Below are 26,370 nucleotides of genomic sequence, written 5' to 3' on the forward strand. Positions count from 1 at the left end.
GTTGAAAATTCATATAGCTGGCTGCCCCAGGTGTAGACACATTTTTTCCTTACACCAAAGAATTAGCCTCTCCGATTTAATACACAATGAAATCCTACCATAGAAATCAGATTCTTCTCACAGAAAGACTGCTTAAGTCAGGTTATAAACATCATAGCACAGGTTAGAAACAAGGAGGCGACCACACAGTTCTCGCTCTACGTTCACATGGAGAGAAAGAGAGGGGTTTCTGGGGGCAAGGGTGGGGGGCAGAAGGGCAGGGTGATGATGGCGACAGTACCAAGTACTTCTGCAGGTCAGAGCCTGAGAGGGCTCAGGGTTCAGGGATCCAAGAGTCTTGGCAACATCACGGCGCCCTCACTTCTGCTGATTCCAACGCTTATGTGATCTAAGCCTCAACGTAGGTGGCCTGGGGTATCCACAGCTAGCTTTTCCAGTTTCAGAGGCTAAGCCTCTGGGGCTAGGCCCCCTGCATAGCAGGAGCAGAGACTCCTAGAGGACCTGGAGGCCACTGGCTATCTTCACGATGGCTCTTCTGTGCAGGGCAGTTGCCTGCACTTCACCACTTTTATGTTTTTGAGAAAATATCTTTCCAAAAATGTTGAAAACACCTCATGAAAAACCATCAAACATTTTCTGAAAATGTTTAAATCATCTCAGAAAAAAGCACAATCAGATTTTTAAGGCACCTCTTTTCAGATTATTTTTAAGTGCCTACTATAAAATACACCAACCACTACCCAAGCCATTTCATATTCACAATCTCACAGTTTAATCTTCACGTCACCACTATGAGGGGGTGGGGAACAGCTCTGGAGATAAGAAACTTGCTCCAGGTCCTACAGGTATGAAATGGCCGAGGGGGGAAACAAGAATCCCCAGGACTTTGTCATAAAAGTCCACGTGCTTTCAGCTCTATAGTTCTCTAAAATGTCTACAACAGTGGTTCTCGACCTTCACTGGCCTACTGTGCCCAGGCTCCACTCCAAGTAAACCCAGTCAGTCAACCAGAATCTCTGCAGGTGGGGCCCAGGCGCTGGGAGTTTTCAGAGCTCCACAGGGATTCTGAAGTCAGTCTGGGCTGAGAACCACTGAACAGAGGGTCACAGGACATCAAAACACAGGAATTCAACTGACTTCAGAGGTCTCTCTTTCTCAGAAGTTACCCCGGAAGGTTAATCTACCTAAACTCAGCCCAAAGGAAAAGGAAAAGCCTCTCCAGGGAGAGAAGAGAATATCACAGCTTGGACTTTGACAGACACAGCATTGGTGCTCCCAGAACAGCGAGGGCGACCCACGAAGACTGGTTACCTGCCGCAGTAGTCAAGGGGCTGAACCGCACGCACGTGCCCTCCACCTCCAGATCCACGACCGTGAGGCCACTTGCAGGCACCAGCTGCTTCAGCTGTTCTCCCAGCTGCAGGGAAAGGGGCAGAATGCACACACTCCCGCAAGGAGGGAATCCAGAGTCTCTGGACCTGCCCTCGTCCGCTCAGCCCAGACCCAAGAGGCTACTGGAGGCTAGTTTCCTTTCACCTTTAATTTTCTTTGAATACTTACGGCACCTTGTTTTTAAAAACCGTAAATTTTACATTTTTTCTTACTAAAAAATATAAGTTCACTATAGAAAGATCTAGGCAATACAGGTAAAGTAAAAAAAAAGAAAATTTACCCACAATACACCACTGAGAGACACCCACTGTTGACGTGTGGCATAACCATTCCCCACCCCCTGGATCTTCGGGGTGTATATGTGTGTGTGTGTGTGTGTCTTCTGTTGTCATAAAACATGACATTCCACATGCTGTGTAGTAATCTGCATTTTTTCATATAATTTACAATGACCGTTTCCCCTCTGCCATAAACATGCAGCTATGTGGTTTATATTGGCAGTTCTGAATGTCACTGTGTGGATGTACCATAATTTATCCACCAAAACCCCTAGGTTGGGCATGTCCAATGTTTTTTGTTTCGTTTTGTGTCTTTTTAGGTCAAGCCATGCAGCTTGCAGGACCTTAGTTCCCCGACCACGGATCTAACCCTCGCCCCCTGCAGTGGAAGCGTGGAGTCCTAACCACTGGGGGCTTGTCCAATGTTTTGCTAGGACTGGTACTGCTCTGGTGAACATCTTTACATTGTTTAGAATATTCTTTACACTCAAATCCAGGAGGTATGATTTCAGTGTCAAAAAGCAGCCAAAGCATAATGCTCTTGATCCATGTTGCCAGACTGCCAGAGGCGTGCAAGGGTCTGGCTCATGTGCTTCTGGTATCACCAGAGCTCCAAAGTGGCTGCACCGCAGGCCACGTTTTGCATGTTGTTGTTCAGCCTTACACAGCAGCAGGGAAACAGTCCCGTGAGGAACCGGCGGGAACAGTGTTGACAGGACCTGCTGGAAGTCATGCAGCATGTGGGGCTGTGGTCTGCTTCAGAGGCCCAGGACGAAGCCCCGCGCCTTCACAAGAGGCTCCCCCTGTGGGTTTCTGATTTCCCAGACAGGACCATGTGTTATCCCAACCATCCAGGACGCAGAAGAAAGGGCACGTGACAGCCATTCTTACCCAGCGGTTCAGTGCGTCGCAGGAGTGCCTCTCCTGGCTGACTGCTGACGGGGCCATGTTGGGCGCTGGGATGGCATTAAGTCCTGGATCTGACACACAACACAGAGAAGGGATTCGCCTCCCAGAAACACAGCTAACTACAAAACACCCCTCCAACCCCATTTCACTTAGCTCCCAACGTTAACCTGAGAGAAATGTCTCAACCGGAAATCAAATGTATATCTCACCATGAATGAACAAAATGGCACATACATACGACGGAGTACATACAGCCGTAAGAAGTAAGGAAAGTCTGTCACATGCTCAACATAATGTACCCTGAAGGTGTTATGCTAAATGAAATAAGCTAGTCACAAAAAGACAAACACTGTGTGATTCCACTAACATGAGGTAAAGTTGTCTAATTCAGAGAGACAGAGAGTAGAATGGTGGGTGCCAGGGGCTGGGGGAGCGGGGAATGGGAGCTAGTGTTTAATGGGTATGAAGTTTGTTTTGCAAGACAAAAAATTTCTGGAGAGCTGTTGTCCAACGATGTGAATATATTTAACACTACTGAACTGTACACTTTAAAATGGTTAAGGTGGTAAAGTTATGGGGTTTTTTAACCACAATTAAAATTTTTAAAAAATATATATGTTACAGAGGGTTTAAAGCTTTCACTTTTTTTTCTCATGAAAAATACAACACTTGAATATATTCTCACAAATAGAATTCTTAATTTCATTTAAAAAGTTTTTCTTTCAAGGAATTCTGAGGGAAAATCAAAGCATAAAATTATAAGTTACCAACCAGTCTACCAGCACTGAGCACCGTGCAGGGAAATCAGAGACCCAGGAGCACACCAGGCCTCAGAACACAACTGGCCTCCTTTTGTTAAATGGTCGAGGTGCCTGCTTGTGCCAGGCACTGTGCTGGGCACGGGGTTATGATATGAGGCAGACAAGGTTTTTGTCAGGGTGGTGCTTACCTTCTATTGAAGAAATAGCATAAGGAAATGAAATGAAATCACCATACATTGTTGTTAGGGCCTTGAAAGAAGGCAGGAGCTCTGATATAATGTGAGGGAGTCACCTTGGACAGGACAGGCAGGGAGGGCCTCCATGAGGAGGCGCACGCTGTGGAGACCTGAATGGTGAGGAGGAGCCAGAAGAGCGGGGGGGACAGCAGTGCAGCGGTCCTGCTCTGGGAAACGGTGGAGTGTTCTAGAGACTCAGGGAAGACCAGTCTGACTGAAGAACAGTGAGCAAGAAGAGGAAGTCGGAGGGGAAGGCAAGGGCTAGGACCCGCAGGCCTTCCATCTGGAACGGAAGATACGCAGGCTTCTGGGCAGGGAGGTGACAGGATGGGGATAGCGGACGGGAATGGAGCGTGTGGAATGGGTGGAAGTGAGAGGTCAGGTGAGAGGGGACCGTGGCCGTCAGGTGAAAGATAACAGAGCCCTGGACTGGGTAGGGGGGCACTTGGGACATTTGTTAAAGATAGAGATTCCTAGATCCAGCTTACTGAGTCAAATACTCAGGAAGGAGGGCCCCCAACTCTATTTTCAAGGGACTCTCTCTCATTCATTCCAGCACTAGTCCAGGGACTGGTGTTTGGAAAACACTGGTTTAATCATAGGAAACTGTCAGGAAAATGCTAAGGCAAATAGGTCTGGAGTTCTTGTGAACATTATTAAATTTTTTTTGAAATGATGATAAGATTCTAGCAATCAAAATATTTTGGATTATTTAGTTAAACTTGAAGTGGTTTAAAATTCAAAGCCCTTAAACACAGATAGAAAAATAACCCCCTTTTTAAAATCACCTACCCGAGCCTGGTAACTCCTGGAAAAATCTGAACACCACCACTGGCGAACTGAGCTCATCCTCCACCTAAAAATGGAATCTGATTATTACCAAGTAACAGTAAATTTCAAACACCTACAAAATCAATCAGTGAGCTTGAAAAACAGGCTACAGACATTGGCACTTAAACACATAAAGGGAATTCCCTGGTGGTCCAGTGGTTAGGACTCGGTGCTTCCACTGCCTGGGCCTGGGTTCAATCCCTGGTCGGGGAACTAACTTCCTGCAAGCCGAAACACACACACACACACACACACACACACACACACACACACACACACACACACACACACACACACACACACACACACACCCACCACCACCACCACCACCACCACCACCACCACCACCACCACCACCACCACCACCACCAAAAAACCACATAAAAAAGTTCAAAGGTTAATTTCATTTGCTAGAGAAACAAAAATCAAGGGTTTAGTAAAATTCTTAGACATAATTATAAGCCAGTCCCGAGAATACATGGCTGAATTATAACATCTGACACTGGTACCTTGAAAATGAAAAGTGGGAGGAAATTTTAATAATTATGGATAAACATGGGTCTAACGTGAAAGATCAAAAAAGGCAAGGAAAAAGTGGCACTAGAATCACTGTCGAGCGTCCGAGCTTTCAAGAATCCAGAAGTGACGCCACCTCAAGCAGGACTGACTGGAGCTTTTTCTACTCACCCTCTACTCACCCTGTAAAACTCTCTGAGCAGGATGCAAGTCCTGCTGGCAAAGTGGATAACCACAGTCTAGAACTGAAGCTACGTTTTTCTAAATCATTGAAGTGGTACTTATATTCGGGACAGGCATCAGACAACTATCTTCACTAACAGATTTCATAACAGATGAAGACGTCCACTGCATTAAGATTGCACAGCACTAGGTTCATGTTCTCCACTGAATGAATGTACAGTGAGCCGTCAGCTTTCCCGTGGGGTCAGGACACAAAGGGAGCGGCAATGCCCTTGACAGACTGTGGTATTTGAAATGGGGGGAGGTGGGAGAAGGGAGAGAAGATCTCTAAACATTTAACAATTCCAGTACTACAATTCTCATCTTGAAACCATTTCCCAAGGCTCTGCCAGTGATGGCTCACTCGTAGGGCCACAACAGGATGTGCTAACTGCAGAGACAGGAAGTAGCTGGTGCAAGATCTTCTCTACTAAGCTTTTCAGAGGAACAGTGGATGTGATTCAGATCAAGCAAGAGGTACATTCGAATCTGCCAATTATTTATTGAGCCAATTCCTGTGCTTTCATAGGTACTATCTCCTTTAACTTTCACATAAACAAATAAATCTATTAATACCTTTAAAGTTAGAGGGGTTTAATATTTATATAGAACAAAGTAAGCCCAATAAGTAAAGAGGAACGAAGTGACAAAATTCTACACCCATTCCCCTATTCTCAGTTAGGATAAGGCAGAATGACTTGAGTGCCAAGACTTCTATAGTCTTTTGTTTCTTATTTCTTTGAGCTCAGTGGTCTCAAATGTCAGCCTGCATAAGAAATCCTGTACAGGGTTATATACATAGAATTCTGGTTCCGGCAACATGGTAGACCAAGCTAATACTTAAGTCATCAATTCTAAATACCTGAAATGCTTGATTAAATGTCACCAATAACCAAAAGAAGTTCAAACCATTGCTAGGCTCACAAAAAAAGGTGAATCCAGAAAGAAGAGAAAACAGAAAGAATAGTGTAAGCTGAGCTGCAGGGGCTGGGGGGCGGGGGGGAGCACTGATGGGGCCTGGAACTTCGCTTTAATGTCTAAGGTCATGGGTTTGAAGCCCATGTGAGGGATGATGCTGAGTTTACATAAAGCCAGGACACTTGAAAAACACTCTTCATGAAAAGAGAGAAAAACTCCACCCACTGATCAGTAAGAAAGCTTAACTCTGCCTGATACTCTGTAGAGAGAGAAAAAATTCTCTCATGAGAAATCAAAATGTCAGGTGTGTTCTGCACCTGGGTGTGATGTCCTCTGTAGTGTAAGACTCCTAAAGCTGTGAAACCAACATAAATAAATGGACCTAGGCCAGTCACAGAAGAAAAAAAAAATCTAGCTCATAACAGAAAAATTACAACACACACAGGGAGCAAGAGTCAGCAGACACAGCTGAGAGGAGAATTTGTGGCCCCAAGAACCGAGACACTGAAACAACCATCGGAACAGACGTCGATCACTGTGTTTAAACAGAAACGAAGGACCAGAAATCTTTTTTTTTTTTTAAGAAGATGCTTATAAAACAGAGAATAACTTGAAAAAGAACTAATGAGAATATCCTGAAATGAAAAAGAGGTCACTGAAAGTACAAACGCAGTGAATAGGTTAAACAGCAGATTAGATGCAGCTCCGGAGCAAATTACTGAACTCCAAGACGGATCTGAAGGGCTACACTAGAAGGCAGCAAAGAGATGGAGGTATCCAAGAGACTGATGGAAGGTGGGATGACAAGGTTCAATATGCAGCCCACTGGGGTTCCAGAAGGTACGACTAGAGAAAGAGGTCATAGCTGAAAAAATGAATTTTACAGGATTAAGAAAAAGAATCCTCAGGTTCAATTAGCACAAGTCCCAAGCAAGATTAAAAAAAAAAATCCTTACTTAGATATATCATGGTGAAAGTGGCAGTACACTAAGGACCAAGAAAATCTTAAAAGCCAGCAGAGACGTAAACACGAAACCGTGTTAACTGCCCCCCAGAGGCATTTTGGAATTTTCAGGCGTAAGGGTGACAATATTAGAGTTTCCCCTCACATGCTGACTTTAGAATCTACTCCATGTGCTGGATAAGAGTCCTGTGAAACAACAGCCTTATCAGAATGCAGTTGCAGGGGAGACTGAATTGGGCACTGATAAAGTGGGGCACAAGCACCACCCCGGGCCCTGGAAAAGGCCTTGGTGCTGGAGGTGGTGAGCTCGGGCAGTGGGCTTGTGCTTCTGGGATGGGAGAGGCTCCTGAAGGGCCGTCCAGATGGGAAGGAAGAAGGCCATGGACGCCTGGAGAAGGGAGTGGCTGAGCAGCAGAGAAGCTCTTCTGTGATAACCTGGGGTCAAGTCCTGGCTTTGCCACATACTAGTTCTGGGACTCTGGACACACGACTCATCTGAGCCACAGAAATGGAGATAACGCCACTCTACCCCAGAGACTTACTGTGAGGATTCCGGAGTCAGTACCTATGAAAGCGCTAGACAAATACTGTGGTGAGGAGCAAAAGACACTTAATAATTACTTCTATTTTATGGTGCCTGACAGTCTTCATTTTGCTTTCCCATGCATTATCTGATATACCCCTCATAACGAGCCTGAGGCAGGAGGAATTCACTCTCCTGTAACTGACCGCAGAGGGATGGTGCACTGACTAAGGTCGCAGGCTTTGAGTGTGCATCCAGCTCTACCACTGCCTCGCTGGGCAGCCTGGGCATGCACTCAACCTATCTGTGCCTTACCTTCCTCACTAGTAAAAAGGGAATAACCACTGCGTCCAACTCACAGATTCTACGTATTTATTCACACTCGCATGCCTACTGTACGCCAAGTATCATACTTGGCACAGGACATAAAACCATGAAAAAACAGACAAAAGTCCTTGCCTTTACAAGGCTTCTACAGGGGAAAAACAGACAACAAACAAATACAGACCACAATTCCAGGTAGTAATAAGTTCAATGAAGGAAAAAACCCAGAGCCCAGAGAGTGATGGAAGGTGGTGCATGTTATTCTAGGTAGGGTCGGGGCTCAGGGAAGGCCTCTCTGAAGAGGTGATATTTGAACTGAGATCTGATGGATAAGAAATCAGTAATGAGAAGAATTAGGGGGAACAGTGTTTTCAGGTACAGGGAACAGCACGTACAAAGGAGACTTGTGAGGGTTAAATGAAATAGGCATGAAAGGGACTTAGTACCACGTATGCTACACAGCAAGCATTTCACAAACAGCAGCTGTGATGATGATGATGATGATGATGATGATGGATTACCGACAGGCCACGATGCCTCATGGTGTCTGCCAGTTACTGTACCCCCTACGGAGCAGAGCAGCCACTGCAAGGAGGGAGGGCGCAGGGTTATGCCCGGGCCACATGTGGCCTTACAGAGGCGCTCCGAACCAGCTGGAGATCAGTTAGCACCATCTGCTCCTCCCTGCTTGGAGGAGAATGAGGAAGGAGAGGACATGAAGAGGAGCCCCAGAGGGCTCAGCAAGGGTGGGACAGGAAGTACACAGGCCCAGCACTGCCTTCACCCCACCAGCGCACTCATTCTAGTCCATAATTTAGGTCTCTCTGTTTGCAGTCAAGGGCGTCCAACCAACATACCTTCACCGACAGCTGAGCTCACAGGCTTAGGAGGTTAACAGAATGAGTCAGTGTCACAGGGCCCCAGTGGTACTGCTGAAATTGGAACCCAAGTCTCCTGACTTACATTCATCCCTCTGCTTCTCCGGAGAGGCCACTGTCCTCTTCCAAGCTAGGACTTGAGTCACCTCAGGTCAGCTGAGTAGCTCCAAGCTCCTACTCAGAAGGCAATGTGAGCAGCCCCCATTCACGCACTTAAACGGAACTGTGTACTAAAGTGGAAATAAACTGCACTCACCTGAACCCCAAATAAACTCAAATATTCGTTTTAAACTTAACTGTATCCTGCAGAATTGTCAAAGAAACACCAGTGACCCTGTTTAAATTAGAATCTGATCTACATTTTTTCTGAAATCCTAAAATACAATGAAGCAAAACATGAAAACATTCAAACCCGAACTGATACTTGGTTATCAGACCCCCTACATCCTCATCTACTTGTCTAATTACCAGCCTTAGGGCACAATCTCTGACAGATGGTGGCATCTTTCAGGAAGACACCAGGGCAAGAGGAGCAGGGCCACCCCCTTTTCTCTGCCAACTCTGGGGTCAAAGGGTTTCAGAAAGAGTAGCCCAAAGCACTCACAGACAAAATGATTTTTCATTTCAGGAAGATGGGTGTTCTAAAAATCCTTGGGCAGGTGAAATCAATGGTGCTTATTACATCTTTGTGCAATGCTAAATTTTAACAGAATAAAAACTGCAAATGGATTATATGAAAAGCACTGTATGGGTTCAAACAGTATAAGGGGCAAATTTCTAGGCTTCTGCTAACTGCAGAATTAGGTCATCAGTACATGCATGACTCTCTCCCAAAGAATGTGGTTTTACTGGAGCTGACACAATTCCATGGACATGCATCAAATCTGGAGAAAATCATTCTAAGTCACTGAAGTTAAGAGTTATTTACTTCAAAAAACAGATCAAATTATGTACTATACCAAGATTTTGATGTGGTTCACTTTCTTCAAACTTTCTTGCAATCGCTGACTCTGCAAATGACAAAAAAACAGCTTATGTAATTTCATATTAAGAAGCGGTTTTTATGAGGGTCTTTGCAGGTCTGCAAACAAGGATCTCAGGCAGATAAAGCCATCTGCAACTTGATGATTTCTAATTTCGGCTGCCAATTTTTGCATTTAAACATCTGCAAATATTCCCCAATATTTCAGTTACAAGTTACATTTAGTGGTTCCAGAAAAGCTTTTTCTAATGAGACATATGTGAATTTGTCATATTAGCAATATAGGTCATTCAATCACTACTGAGTGCAAGGCAACAAAAGCAAAATTAAACAAGCAGACTATGTCAGACTAAAAAGCTTCTGCACAGCAAAGGAAATAATCAACAAAATGAAAAGGGAACCTATGGAATGGGAGAAAATATTTGCAAATCATTTATTTGATAAGGGGTTAATATCCAAAATATACAAACAACTCATACAATTCAACAGCAAAAATACCAAACAATCCAATTAAAAATGGGCAGAAGATCTGAACAGACATTTTTCCAGACATACAGATGGACAACAGGCACATGTAAAGATGCTCAACTTCGCTAATCATCAGGGAAATGCACATCAAAAGCACAATGAGATATCACCTCACACCTGTTAGAATGGCTGTCATCAAAAGACAAGAAATGACAAGTGTTCACAAGAATGTGGAGAAAAAGGAATGCTTGTGAACTGGTGGTGGGAATGTAAATTGGTGCAGCCACTGTGGAAAACATATGGAGCTTCCGCAAAAAATTAAAAATAGAACCACCATATGATCCAGCAAGTCCACGTGGGTTATCTGAACTGAAGAACATGAAAACGCTAATTCGACAAGATATGTTCACTGCAGCATTATTTATGATCACCAAGATACATACGGAAACAACTTAAGTGTCCATCAAAGGATGAATGGATAAAGGAGATGGGATACACTCACACACACACACACACACACACACACACACACACACAGACAAACACACACACAATAGAAAATAATCAGCCATAAAAAAGAATGAAATCTTGTCATTTGCAACAACATGGGCAGACCTTAAGGGCATTATGCTAAGTGAAATAATTCAGACAAAGACAAATACCATATGATCTCACTTACATGTGAAATCTAAAACAAAACAAAACAAAGCTCATAGCTACAGAGAAGACTGGTGGTTGCTAGAGGCGGGGGCTGGGGGTGGGTGGGTGAAAGGGATCAAAAGGTACAAACTGCAGTTATTAAAAATGAGTCATGGGCTTCCCTGGTGGCGCAGTGGTTGAGAATCTGCCTGCCAATGCAGGGGACACGGGTTCGAGCCCTGGTCTGGGAAGATCCCACATGCCGCGGAGCAACTCGGCCCGTGAGCCACAATTACTGAGCCTGCACGTCTGGAGCCTGTGCTCGGCAACGAGAGGCCGCGATAGTGAGAGGCCCATGCACCGCGATGAAGAGTGGCCCCCGCTTGCCACAACTAGAGAAAGCCCTCGCACAGAAACGAAGACCCAACACAGCCATACATACATACATACATACATAAATAAAAAGAATGTAAGCAGACAAGAATATCATTAAAAAAATTAAAAAAAAAAATTAAAAAAAAAAAAAGAGTCATGGGGAATATAGTCAATAATACTGCAGTAACTTTTTTTTTTTGGCCACAACTTGCTGCTTGCAGGATCTTAGTTCCCCGACCAGGGATTGAAACCGGGCCCCAGCAGTAGAAGCATGAAGTCCTAACCACTGGACTACCAGGGAATTCCCAATACTGTAGTAACTTTAATACTGTATTGCATGTTTGAAAGTTACTAAGAGAATAAATCTTAAAGGTCTTTATCACAAGAAAAGAAAATTTTTTGTAACTATGTGTGGTGATGGATGTTAACTAGATGTATTGTGGTGATCGTTTCACAATGCATACAAATATCAGATCATTATGATGTGCTCCTGAAACGAATATAATGTTATATATGAATTATATCTCAAAAACAAAAAACAAAAAACAAAATACCAGGGACTTCCCTGGCGGTCCAGTGGTTAAGACTCCGTGCTTCCAATGCAAGGGGTGTGGGTTCAATCCCTGGTCGGGGAACTAAGATTCCACATGCCACATGGCGTGGCCAAGAAAATATTAAAAAACAAAAACAAAAACAGAAAAAAAACAAAACCAAACTACCGAGTGCAAATGTGTGCGAGGCACAGTACCGATATTGGGAGGAAGAGCAAAGGTAAATGAGAGTGCACAGCACCGTTAAGAGCTGGTCAGAAGCACAGGGTCTGGAATAACCACATCTGGGTTCAAAGCCTGGCTCTGCCCCTTACCACCTGTGGGACTGTGGGTAAATTACTTATCTGCCACTTACTAGCTATGACCTTGGACAAGTTTTTCAGCCTCTCTGTGCTTCCGTTCCCTCAACTACATAGTGGGGTGACAGTATCTATCCTCCACGAGTTGATACATGTTAGGTGTCTAGAACGTGGCACGCATTACATAAGTGATGACGACTGTCATCATCATTAATATCTCAATCCCAGCTCTCTCATCACTAATGTGGGGACAAAATAATATATACTGCATGGCCTGGGGTCATTAATTCAACAGATGTTTGAGTGTTGGACACAGGAAAACCCCTCATGAAAACTAATTCTTAATATGTTATCAGTGGACTTTACATTCTGGGGAAGCTGTAGGGACCAAATGAGCCTGCATCCACGGTGCTGCACAGCACCTGGCACTGAGTAAATGCTCAGGAACTGCTTCTCACGAAGATGAAGATGAGAAGGAGGAAGAAAAGAAGGAGGACACTGATTTTTGCTCTCAGGGAACATGTGACCTGGTGCGGACTACAAGGCAGGACTGGACACAGGCGACCACACCTGCTAAGCCTCCATGCGGTTTTCACATGTGCATTTAGCAGCGGTGAGTCAGCAGCAGAGTCAAGTGCTCAGGAGGGTTTGAGATCCGCCACAGCGTTTGCTGGCAGGAAGATGCCAGAGCTGCAGTGACCTCAAGGGTTTGGTGGCTGATTGTCATCATTATTTTCCTGCGCCCCATAAACCAAAGGGATTTGAAAAACTGTCCCTGGGGTGCCCAAACCTTCCCCAAACTGACTTAGTTACCATGGTGATGAAGGCTTCTCCTTCCAAAGGACCAAACCTCAAGATGTGAGCCAACAGCCCAGTGAGAAAATGTTTTTAAAAATGTGGTGCTTCTGTAAACATAATGAACATAAATCTTAATATTACTTAATGTAAAAATGAAACTACTTCATTTAGAATGTTTCTATTTCATTAGAAACTAATGTTAAAATGAACTAGCCTAATATTATAAACCAAAGGACTCCTGCTACAGTAATATGAAAATACTAATTTTTCTTAAGTATAAAAATGACACGAGGAAGTGTCAATTCCAAGAATATATTTAAAACAAAGATTTATTTTTAAAACTATCTGCATACCTTACTATATGACTAGGTGCTGCTATAAGAGCTTTACATGTACGAACTAAGTCCTCATAACAATCTTCCATTACATCATCACCCCTATTCTACAGGTGAGAAATTGGAGGTACAGAAAGGTGACATCATGCTTTAGACTTAGGTAGAACTCAGCTCTCAAACTGTGTAAATATGGCATTTTTTTTGCTTTCTAAACTACAACATAATTATATATTTTTCACAATTAGAACACCTCAAACAGAGAATTGAAATTGTCCCTAGAGCCTTGCAATTTGGGAGCCCAAGCCAGCGTGTGTTAAAAATATCCATGCCATCCTTACTCCCCCCAACCATCACAATCCTTTACCCTCAAGAGTCGGTCAGTCAAGTGGAACATTTATCCCGGCTTCTGCATTCTTCTCCACTCCTTCGCTGTCACCTTGTGACTTCTTTTCTCCCCCATGCTGTCACCGGCATTCATTTTAATCTGATTTCATTTGGACACAAAAGCTGGGACAGCCCCAGCAGTCTCTCCCATAACTTTGAACAAGAAACCTATATATGCAGGGAAATTAGTCTGCTTGCTTATGAGATGGGAAATCCAGACAACAAGGTATTGGGGGGAGGGTAAATCAATGAAGCATTTTTCTGTCTCTGTTTTTGCCATGGAGTATCTGTGACTCATTGGAACTTCAGGTTTCTACTCACCAGCTGACAGGCATGCTTAATCCTCTCCACAATCCCATCAAGTCCCAAGTATTGTAAAGACAACCACAGTGGCAGGGCACGGAGCTTGTCTGTTGGCTTATTTGATGTAAGACCGGCAACTAAAGTCTAAAAAAGCCAATATGGGTTTATTAATCAAAGCCAATGAAATCACATAGCAGAACTAACTAGTTACCATTTACTATGCACTTAGTTTGTGTCAGATGCTATGCAGGCACTTGGCTTGCATTACTCATTTGATCATCAAACAACTCCATGAGGTAAGTATTCTAGGCAACTTAGCTCATAGACCTTGCTTTGTCTAAGGGTTCATGGCTAAGATGTGGCAAAGCCAGGATGAGAATCCAAATGGGTTCATCCCAGAGCTGGAGCTCTTAGCCATTCAAGAGGCAGCCCCTCCCAAGGCTGTTCTGAGTATCCTCAAACACCTAGCCATTATCACCTGAGCAAGGTATTAACTGTTTAAGAAGAATCAATGAAAGCTTATTTTGCATGTGCCTATCACTAACTGATCCACTAACAAGAACCACCACTATGCTTCTAAAAGCTGTATCATGTTACAACCTGTTAGACAATGTGGATCAAGAACCTTAAAATACTCTTACTCATTATTAATTCCACTTCTGGGAGCCCAGTCTAAGGAATAATTTGAAACAAAGAATGATGCTCATTATTTTAGTAACAAAAATTTGAAAACAGCCTAAAAGTTCACAAATGGAGAATGATTAAATAACTGTGGTACTCAAGTGATGGACTATTACACAGTGATAAAAAGTTTTTCATACACATGGGGTAGTATGGAGAGACTAAATAGAAAAATATATATGGTATAGTTTCATTTATGTTAAAAACATTTTTTTCAAAAAAAAAAGTCACAGAGGTAACATTAAGGAAAATGTTCACTTTTTCCTTTTTCTGCATTTTGCACCCAGACCCAGTGATTATTAGCCACTCCCCACTCCCTCCCAGGGAGAGTAAGCTTACCAAGGCAGGATCGTCATGCTTGTAAAGCGTCACAGCAGGAACTGCTGGCAAACCCAGCCATGGGCCTGGAGTCAACGTCATGCTGTCACATTTGGTTGCAGCCTACCACAGAGAGAACAACTTCTTGTTAGACTATCAGGATACACTAAACCCAACATCTTTCTCCATTCATAAAAACTGTGAAAAGCCATCAGGGATTAAGTGATGTTAAATTCCTTCTTAAAAACACAGTATTCAGTAAATCAACAACATACCAGCACTGATGAGGAGACATAACCTAGAGCCAATGTTGCCAGATTCACACTGGAAGAAAAAACACAGACCTAAGAACTAATTATTTACTGCTGCTTATTCACTAAGTACATACTTTAAATTTAAAAAATTTTTTAAAAAAGGGCTGTGCTGTTCCACGCTGACATTTACATGTCTTTCAGCTGTGTTGGTAGCTTTTATAACAGCAACATAAAGTGTGGTACATATACAACTTTCAGGAAAACCTGGAAAATGCATTTTAATCAAAACGTATTTCAGGGGGTGACTTCTACTTATTTAGTGTAATGGGTGTCTTATTTTATATTATTTTATATCTTTGGTAGATACCAGTATTATTTCCCAGTCATCATTCTTTCCCAGAGGGACAATATTAAAAAGCAACGCACCGTGTATGTGTATGATGTCCTGGAAATGGACTACCTGGGCTGCCCTGCATCCTCTCCCCTCTCTTCTCGTAGCAGCACTCCAACGGCCTTCTGGGAAGCCACCCCAATCTCCTCTATGAGACCACAGCTTCACAAATCACCTAAACTATTAAGAGTGTTACACTTCCCTGGCCACAGCAATTGGCTCAGCATGAGACTCCTGCTGGGACTTCTGACCCTCTGCACACACCTGGAAAGGCGGCTGGAGTTGCTGCAGCTACTCTGCACCAGAACAGGAAAGGCTATCTACAGACGGAGCCACCACCATGGAGGAACTTCAGCCAAGTGACCTGGCTGACGTGGTGCCTAAGGCCAATCCTAACACTGGTCTTCTTAGCTATGGGAGCCAATAAAACCTCTTCTTGCTTAAGCCAATTTGGGTAATTTTGTAATGTGCAAGCCAAAGAGCCCTTAGTGATATATGTGATGACACAGTGAGCGCCTCCTGGGCACTCTGCCAGCCCACCATGCAGCCAAACTCCCCTCCACTCACCCTTTCACGTGGAGCCATATGCCGTACTGCTCACAGAGCTCTTTCAAACGCCCAATCTTATCTGTGTGCCCTACTGCTGCAGTTCCTAGGATAAAACACACAAGAAAGGAGACTAAAAGAAACAAATATTTTTTGAGTCTTTGCAGCATGATAAAAGCTTCTATATACATTATCTCCCTATGAGAGAAGTAACATTGTATCTCTGTTTTATTGAGATTTTCTTGGTGGGCTGGCTTAAAATCAACTTTTGCAAGCTGGTTATTCAAGTTTTGAAGAGTGTGTATTGTTCACTATATGTATCTATAAAATCAAACTTGTTAACTGTGTTATTTAAATCCTCTATATACTTATTTTCTATTTACTTGATCTGTTGTTTCATGAGAAATATATTCAAGTCTCCCACCAAGATTGTGGGTTTGTCAGTTTATACTTGTATTCTATCAACTTTTCCTTTATATATTTCAAAGTTATATTCATAAGCATTCATACCTGTCATATCTCTGAGTAGATGCCATGAATTATTATTAATATGAAGTCTATTTTATCTCACAGCAACCTTGCTACAGTACTTTTGTTTCGTTAGCATTTGCCCAAGATATCCCTTTCCCACACTTACTTTTTGTCACTTTCTGGGTTATTTTTATTTAGGTGTGCTCTCTATAAAAAATACATAGATGAATTTGTTTTGTTTGTTTTAACCCAATTTGAGAGGTCCTTTGTGTTTGTTTTGTTTTTTGTTTTTTGATTTTTGCTGCACTGCACGGCTTGTGGGATCTCAGTTCCCTAACCAGGAATTGAACCCAGGCCACGGCAGTGAAATCGCCGAACCCTAACCACTAGACCACCAGGGAATTCCCGAGAGGTACTTTGTTTTAATGTAGAAAGCATTCTGAAGTCAGTTTAAACATATTACACACTTTAACCCATTCCCTCGGTGATCTGTTTACACTGCAGGCTTTGCTGGGCAGATCCTCCTCACAGATCCTTTAGTAAAATGCAGAGTCACACATTCTCCCAACTGTCCTAAATTTCCAGTTAGCAGAACCCACCTAACAAGATTCCAAACGCTCACCAACGGCTTCAACAAACACAACTAATACAAGTGCTTCTTTTGCAGTGGTTATGCCAGGAAAAGGGCTGACAACTCCACTCCTCCCCCCACCCAAATTTGTCTCAAATTAAAAAAAAAAATTTAAAATGACACATTTAGTTTAGTCGAAACAAGATCAAAGGCCAACGCATGGGTTGTGTCACATGAGCCATCAAAACATAAAGCACTGTGCCGTGTTTAAGTGACTGGACCACATTCAGATTCTCTTCATGTTTTGGCAACGTCTGCTTGCTAACCACTGGGATGTGCGCTCTGGTGACGGCAATGCAGTCACACTGGTAAACCACTCAATCACACATAAACTGCAGCCTCTCCCATCTATTAAGTGATTGATAGTAGACTGGTTATGTTTCTTTTTAAACATACAATATACTAAGTCAGGCGGGAAGTGGTAGTTTTTCTGCTGGCAACAACGTGGATATGTGTTTTTTCTGTTTATTATTATTTTTTAAAATAATTAGCTTTACTGATTGAAGTATAATTTACATACAATAGAATCCACTCATTTAAGGCTATGGTTCAATGAATTTTGACAAATACAGTGTGCAACCACCATCACCCCAGAAGTTCCCTCATCCCCCCTGAAGTTTCACCCTTCTCTCTACTCCTCACTGGCCCCAGACAACTGTGATCTGTTTTCTGTCACTGTAGTTTTATCTTTCTAGAATCTCATATAAATGGATCATACACTATGTAACTTCTTTCATGTTTGGATTTTGGCACTTAGAATGCTTCTGAAATTCACCTGTGTTGACATGCGTGATCAGTAGTTATTTCCATTTATTGCTTAGTATCCCATGATATGTTTATACTACAATTTGTTTATCCATTCACAAGGGAAGGGCATCTGGGTTGTTTTCAGTTAGGAATATTGCATCCCTAACTGAAGGGATAGTTCCAGTTACTCTGCATCCTCACCAGTGTTTGGCATTGTATTTTTTTATGTTCTCCATTCTAACAGATATATAGTTGTAGCTCACTGTGGTTTTATGTTGCATTTCTCTAAGCATCTTTTCAAGTGCTTATACGTTCATATATTTTCTTTGGCAAAGTGTCTACTCAAATCTCTTGTTCACTTTAAAAACTGTACTGTTTACCTCCGTAATACTGAATTGTAAAACTTCCTTATATATTTTGGATATAGTCTGTCAGAAAAATGTTTTGCAAATATTTTCTCCCAGTCTGTTATTTGCCTTTCCACTTTCTTAAGAGAGTCTTTTGGATAGCAAAAGCTTCTTTTTCTTTTCTTAATTGAAGTATAGTTGATTTACAATGTTGTGTTAGTTTCAGGTATACAGCAAAGTTATTCTTTTTCAGATTCTTTTCCATTACAGGTTATTACAAGATACTGAATATAGTTCCCTGGACAGCAAAAGCTTTTAATTTTTTTTTTTTAATTATTTATTTTGGCTGCATTGGGTCTTCATTGCTGCACACGGGCTTTCTCTAGTTGTGGCAAGTGGAGCTACTCTTTGTTGCAGTGCATGGGCTTCTCATTGCAGTGGCTTCTCTTGTTTTGGAGCACAGGCTCTAGGCGCATGGGCTTCAGTAGTTGCGGCACGTGGGCTCAGTAGTTGTGGCACATGGGCTTAGTTGCTCCGCAGCATGTGGGATCTTCCCGGACCAGGGCTCAAACCCGTGTCTCCCGCACTGGCAGGCAGACTCTCAACCACTGTGCCACCAGGGAAGCCCAAAAGCTTTTAATTTTTGAAAAAGTCCAATTTATGGTTCTGCCTTTTGTGTCCTAAGAAATCTCTGTCCTAAGCCAAGGTCATAAAGATCTTCTATATTTTCTCCTAGAAGCTTTATTGCTTTGGCACTTATGTTTAGACCTATGAACTATTTATAATTAACATCTGCATACAGAATGAGGTAAGGGTTGAGATTCAATTTTTTTCCATATAGATATCCAATTGATTCAAGACCACTGGTGGAAAAGACTATCCTTTTTCTCTTAAATTATCTTGGCATCTTTGTAAAAAAAACCAAGTGACCATATTTCTATGAGTGAGTCTGTTCTCTTCAGTTAATCTCACACTCTCTTATTTGTAGCTGTACAGTAAGTCTAAAAGTCAGATAGGATAAGTCTTCCAGTGTTGTTCTTTTTCACAATTATTTTGGCTCTTCTTAGATCCTTTTATGTCCATATAAATTTTAGAATCAGCTCATCAATTTCTATAAGAAATTGGAAGTCTGCTGAGATTTTGATAAGGACTGAGTTGAATCTATAGATTAATTTGGGGAGATTTGACTTAATAATATTGAGTCTTTCAACCCATGCACATGGCATATTGTTCCATTTATTTGGGTCTTCTTGAATTTCTCTCAGCAACATTCTGTAGTTTTCAGTGTACATATCTTGCATTATTTTGTTAAATTTATCCATAAAGGTTTTTTTCTTGATGCTATTATGAATGGCATTTAAATTTCAATTTCAGTTGTTCATTGCAACCTTGATAGATCTGCTTATTAGTTCCAATGGCTGTTCTTTGTGGTTTCCTTAGGACTTTCTACCTATACAATCATGCCATCTGCAAATAAAGACAGTTTATTCTTCCTTTCCAATCTGTATGTCATTTAATTATTTTTCTTGCCTTACTCCACTGTCCAGAGCTTCAAGTACAATGCTGAATACAATCTGGTAAGCACAGCAGAAAGTGGTAGTTGACCTGCTGTCTCAAAGGTGGACATTTAAATGTGACATTTAAAAATTTAATTTAGGGCTTCCCTGGTGGCGCAGTGGTTAAGAATCCACCTGCCAATGCAGGGAACACGGGTTCGAGCCCTGGGCCAGGAAGATCCCATATGCCGCGGAGCAACTAAGCCCGTGTGCCACAACTACCGAGCCTGCGCTCTAGAGCCCGCGAGCCACAACTACTGAACCCACGTGCTACAACTACTGAAGCCCGTGCGCCTAGAGCCCGTGCTCTGCAACAAAAGAAGCCACCGCAATGAGAAGCCCATGCATGCAACGAAGAATAGCCCCTGTTCGCTGCAACTACAGAAAAACCCAAGTGCAGCAATGAAGACCCAACACAGCCAAAAAAAAAAAAAAAATTCAATTTAGAAAGGAAGCACATGAAGGAATAGAGAAGCACAACCTAAATGACAAAGTATATACACACAAACAAGAACTCCCAAAACAAACCAACAATTAAGGGACTCTAATGAGCTAAAACTTTAGTATTGTAATTCTCACCACAGTGCTGATACTGACTTCCTTAAACATGTGGCAACAAACATTCGTAAGACTTGATCTCTTTTAGGCTAACTACCTAGCCTCTTTCTTGTATGTCCAAAATGGAAGATTCAGGTTCATGATACCTACCAGCATTTGCAACAAGCAACAGGGGCAGTTTTCCTCGTTCTATGTCATCTTTAATCAGTTTCTCCAGGAAGGCAATGTCCTGGGATTGAAAGACAAACCACAAAAACATGAGACAACCAGCATAAAAGCGTATACACTGAAAAATTATAACTTCTAAAAGAAGCAGATGACTCTCAAAATTTATCAAAGCAATTCTTTTCTTGACAATTTTCCTTTTTTCTCCGATCATAGTTGTGAAAATAAAATCGTTTTCCTTGAAGACTAACTAGAAAAATCAGTTAAATGAGATTAAAGTTAGAAACTGCATATACAGAACCAACATTTCTCTAGTTTTAAACATCTACAATAAAAAAAAAATGTTCTCTCAACCTCCCCTCCCAAAAAACAACCAAACATGTATCTTCGATATTACTCATTGATGTATCTGAACCAGAAAATCTAACTACCTTGAAAAAGAAATGCAGAACCCTAAAACCTATCCCTTTTGCTTCTGACTTCAGTATGGAAAGGCATATCACTTGCATGTCTAAAAATAAGCAGAATCCAATGCCAAGGATTACAATAATCGAAATCTGCCCATTCATAAATCCAGGCAACAGTGATAACCATTTGAAAGAATGAGCATTAGAAGGAATTTCTGAGGCTTAACTGGACTCCATGTTTCTACGTAAAACAGGTGATACAGTGATTACAAGATTCCTTAAGAGCCAGGTACTCCTCACCTTTATGCCAGCCAGCCTTCCTGGACATTCAAACCTGGAGGCATGTATTATGCAATGGGAAGATCTAAGCAATCCATGAATAAGCTAATAATTATCTGGAGGCCAGCAAACAGAAGTGCAGTTTAAAGGAAGGTACGGTTTCAAAACACAATTCTTTATTATTTTATAAACCTAAAGAACTCACCATCTGATGCTGGGATCCAAACATAGTGTTACAGGGCACACGACACAAGCAGGGGAAGGGCAAGCCAAGCTGCAAGAAGAAACATGCAACTTAACAAGAAAGATCTTTGTCACCATTCCCTTATGTCCCCAGAAGATTGTGGCTCTAAGTCACAATTATTCTTTTTAAACATTCTCTCTCCTTAGGAACTCTTAATATGAGCATTTGGGGGAATAATTTAGAATCCTTCCTCCAAGGATTAGTGGTAAATAACACCGGCTAAAGGCATTCAAAGTACAATGTCTTATTTAAGGGTCCACCCATTCCTAAAAAGCAATACATATGGACTAGCAGATGTACATATCTTGAGAGAAATGAAGTCAGCATTATGGAGACAGTAATTGTCAAATAAATTTTATATTCCTCATTTTTAGCTTCCAAATCCTTAAGGAGTTTATGTTTTAGGAATTTTTTTAACATTTGCAGCATATTGCTCTGTATAACTAAGACTTGGAAGCATTTAAAGACCAAAAATTTAATGAGCACTTTATTCACACTTTTTCCCCTTTAAGAATTTTTCTTTTAAATTATGAAAGTGAAAGCCAAGTAAAACACACAATAAAAAATTACAGAAATTAAAAGTGAAAATACCCCCCCATAAACCACCAATCTGCTACTGTTAACAGGTTAGTATAGAACCTTGCAGATAATTGCTAGGCAAAAATATATAAATTTATATAAATATATTTTTCTAGGTATAAAAAACATATGCATATAAGCATGTACACACTTTTTAAAACATGAACATGACTATTCTGCCATCTACCTTTCCCACTTAACAGAACACTCTCACACATCTTTTGCAGACTGGACTGCTGTTCCAAGACAGCTTTGGGTCCATAAGAGCCTGGCCTATAGTAGATACTCAATAAGTAATTTGTTTCATGTTTCTACAGAGATATTGTAAAACTCCTTATTTTGTACACCCTCAAGAAGAGGACATAATTTCTTGCCACCAATGACCACAGCTCAGAATCAACTTAAGCCCTGAGTTTCCCCTATGTATCTCCCTGGACTCCTCCATCTTACAAAAGACAACCCCTCCAATCCTATGGGTTTTGCTTTAAAACATTCTTGGCCAAGAGGCTTAACAAGTTCTTGACTGAAGGTAGCCCCGTAATCAGGCTACCATGAACTTTAAAAAATGGTAATGCTCTTTGATCTAATAATTCTAGACTGGCTCTGAAAATCCATCTGAGGAATACAACCCAAAGTATAGAAAAGCTTCGGGCTTCCCTGGTGGCGCAGTGGTTAAGAATCTGCCTGCTAATGCAGGGGACACGGGTTCGAGCCCTGGTCTGGGAAGATCCCACATGCCGCGGAGCGACTAGGCCCGTGAGCCACAATTGCTGAGCCTGCGCGTCTGGAGCCTGTGCTTTGCAATAAGAGAGGTCGCGATAGTGAGAGGCCCGCGCACCGCGATGAAGAGTGGCCCCCGCTTGCCACAACTAGAGAAAGCCCTAGCACAGAAACGAAGACCCAACACAGCCATAAATTAATTAATTAATTAATTTTTAAAAAAACCCACAAAGTATAGAAAAGCTTCATGCAAAAAGATGTCCATAACAGCATTATACAAACAGCACTTCCTCAAAATGGTCATAAAAAGCAAAAGAATGCAAACACTCTAATTGCCCAAAAGGGAAACAGTTAAAATACTATACACTCACTTGAAGGAATATTATGAAGACATTAAAAACCTACTTTACTTTGGAGAATTGGTAAAACATGTTATGAACCTGTTATAACAGTAAGTGAAAAAAGCCAGATATAGCTATGTAAAAACACACATACACTCTGATTAAGCCAAGTCTGAAAAGAAATAAAGTAAAATGTTGACTGTGGTTGCCTTTGGGCAACTAAAAAAAAATACATATTTCTTTAAAATATCCACCTTATGCCACATTACCTGATTACAGAGGTACTGGCCCAGGCCAGGCCTAGCAGCAGCACTTAGATATATAACAGGCGTCTTGTTATATAACACATTGAACCCATCCACCACAAAGTCTTCATAACGGGAATGAATGGCAAGCCTACAGATCTTTGCAAGTCCTTCTCTTTCTTCTTCGTGGAAATAAGCACAGCCATTTTCATACCTGTTAAGAGACACCCATATGTCAGTATGTTCTTATCTCTGATTTTATATCCCAGTCTTATAACCATGGAAGTAATTCTTTTCTCAACCCGGAAACTATTACCCAGATCAGTGAAAGGAGATAGGAATCACCCTCATCTCAGAGGGCTGACACCTCACTGCAGCTGGAGGTTATAAAGAACAGCGGCAATGACCCCTCATCCACACCCAGCTCCAGAAAGAGCAGAAACTATGAAAACCAGTAGAGAATAGGAATCCCTCAGATATAAAAAGGCTGAAGATCATGGACTGGCTTACTTTACAGGAAAGCCAGCACTGGATAATGCAGGCATGGTTCTTAGTAGTTTCAGCCCTAAAACATCCAAAGTTAAGTAAAACTGTCAAAAATGCTAGTCAGGCTAACTTTTGCTTTCACTAATATCTGCCTGGGACATTTTATTCTTCTCAATCTCCAAAAAGAAGGACAGAGGGATTTTCAGTTACAGGTGTTGGATTTTTATTAGAACAGAAGAAAATTTCTCCTTTGCCATACAGTTAGGCAAACTCATACTCTCGCCAGGTCAAGCTCTTTCCCAGCATCTGAAAACAAGTCTCCCAAGTTAAATGTTCCAACGTTAGGTAAACATTCCTTTTCCATAAACGTAATAGCATAAATAAACACAAAATACCATTGGTCCCATTTCTTCTACTGACTCCTTAATCTGCTAGAATTCCTTAATAATGCCAATATTATCACAGTATAAGGCAAATTTCAATTTCATAACACATACTCATCTTCCTTATGACAGCATTTCCTTTCTACTAAAGCACAGCTAATACTTTGATTAAAAATACTTGAGGGGCTTCCCTGGTGGCGCAGTGGTTGAGAATCTGCCTGCCAATGCAGGGGACACGGGTTCGAGCCCTGGTCTGGGAGGATTCCACATGCCGCGGAGCAACTAGGCCCGTGAGCCACAATTACTGAGCCTGCGCATCTGGAGCCTGTGCTCCGCAACAGGAGAGGCCGCGACAGTGAGAGGCCCGCGCACCGCGATGAGGAGTGGCCCCTGCTCGCCACAACTAGAGAAAGCCCTCGCACAGAAACGAAGACCCAACACAGCCATAAATAAAGAAATAAATACAATTAAAAAAAAAAATACTTGAATCTATTTCACTGCTGTACCTTCTATCAACATGTGCCAATTAGGAATCTTAAGAACAAGTAACTGTGGACATTATCCAACATGTATGTGCTCATGTTCTCAGCTCTTTACATATATTAATTCATTAGTTCATTTAATCCTCACAACAATGTCATCAAATAGATATTAAGGCTATCCCCAGTTCATAGATAAGGAAACTGAGGCATGGAGTGGTTAAGCAACGCTTCCAAGAGGAAAGGGAAGAGGCAGAGCTGAACCCAGGTAGCATAGCTCCAGAAAAGAGATCTCTCACAGTCTACACCCAACGCTTAAATGTCTTTACCAGAAACTAAAAACTTATTACCTGAAAATTCTGCATAGCCATAAGGTAGTGTCTGAAAGTATCCTAGTTGTAAGTTTTCTCAGCTTCTCTTTGTCCAGAGTTGAAATGTAAGCTCCCAGACTGTGCCCCAACAAAGCTATATGACCTTGTTCTCCAATATTCTGGATTCTGTTAATCAAAATTTATTAGATTAAAAAAAAAGTATTAGTCAAAGCATAAATAAATAAAACGTAGAGACACATTATTCCACAGAAATTTCTGTCAGACTTGAAATGCATTTAATGGCCTAGAAGGCAGACACTGAGATACATTTAGAAAATTCAATGCATAAGGTATTAATAGTTTGGGGGAAAATTTTTTTTTTTAAATTCAAATCCTAGGAGATAAATATCTGTTTTATTGAATACCAACTAAATTCACAAACTGTTTTTGAATAATTTTCTCCAAAAAAGTTTTTTAAATTAAATACCAGTTGAAGAACTATGGAGAGTAGAGCTGAGATAAAATGTGCAGAAAATTTAAGAATCAATAGACGAAGATCAATTCCCTGTATTAAATAGCTATTTATAACAATACAGCACATTCAAGGGGAACTAGGTATTGTTTTACATATTATTAAAGTGGATGGACTAATTTCCCTTATAAAGAATAAATGTAAAAAGAAAAAAACAAAAAATTGACAGGATACTGGGCAAAGGAGACAGTTCATAGAATAGGAAATATAAATGGGTCTTAAAACATACAAAAAGACACTTAATCTGGTTCATAAGAAAAATGCAAACTAAAACTATGCTGAAATATCATTTCTCACCTATCAGACTGGCAACGATCCTTAAGTCTGCTAATACTCTTTCAGGCAAAGGTGTGGGGAAAGACGTACTCTCACACATTATGGGTGGGAATGTGAACTGGCACAACTCCACGAAGGGAAGTTTGGCAATATCTGTCAAATTTACAAATGCACAAACTTATCTGGCCCAGCAATCCCACTTCTAGGACTTTAATCTACAGAAACACTTCTTCCATGAGAAACGACACAGGTACAGAGTTACTGGCTGTAGGAATGTTTGTAAGAGTAAAACATGAAAAGGAGACCAGTTAAATAAAATATGGCTCATCCATTCAGAGTAACACTAAACAGCTCTTAAAGGAGAAAGCTCCTTGTATACTGCTATGCCAGGAACTCCAAGACATAAATGAAAAAGGCAAGGCACAGAACAACGTGCATAGTATTTAGGTACTGGAGGGGGTGAGCACAGACATTTTGCTTGGGTGTACATACACATGAAGTATCTCTGACAAATACACAAGAAACTGGCAACTTATC

General features: G+C 41.5%; 1 protein-coding gene across 3 annotated transcripts in view; it reads right to left on the reverse strand.

Moving 5' to 3' along the window:
• PDXDC1 (pyridoxal dependent decarboxylase domain containing 1) overlaps positions 1-26,370 on the reverse strand; it is a 56,204-nt gene that overhangs the window by 7,241 nt on the left and 22,593 nt on the right. For all 3 annotated transcript variants that reach the window (XM_082429647.1, XM_082429649.1, XM_082429648.1), the window contains 12 exons: positions 25,065-25,211; positions 23,391-23,580; positions 21,443-21,511; positions 20,537-20,615; positions 16,098-16,182; positions 15,161-15,209; positions 14,907-15,008; positions 13,905-14,030; positions 9,712-9,762; positions 4,369-4,432; positions 2,562-2,650; positions 1,312-1,417 (listed from right to left, as the gene is read on the reverse strand). In XM_082429647.1, the coding sequence (XP_082285773.1) occupies positions 1,312-1,417; positions 2,562-2,650; positions 4,369-4,432; positions 9,712-9,762; positions 13,905-14,030; positions 14,907-15,008; positions 15,161-15,209; positions 16,098-16,182; positions 20,537-20,615; positions 21,443-21,511; positions 23,391-23,580; positions 25,065-25,211 (1,157 nt within the window). The remainder of the gene's footprint in view (positions 1-1,311; positions 1,418-2,561; positions 2,651-4,368; positions 4,433-9,711; positions 9,763-13,904; positions 14,031-14,906; positions 15,009-15,160; positions 15,210-16,097; positions 16,183-20,536; positions 20,616-21,442; positions 21,512-23,390; positions 23,581-25,064; positions 25,212-26,370) is intronic.

The sequence above is a fragment of the Balaenoptera physalus genome (genome assembly GCF_965194825.1).
Source record: "Balaenoptera physalus genome assembly, chromosome: 16".
NCBI classification, from domain to species: Eukaryota; Metazoa; Chordata; class Mammalia; order Artiodactyla; family Balaenopteridae; genus Balaenoptera; species Balaenoptera physalus.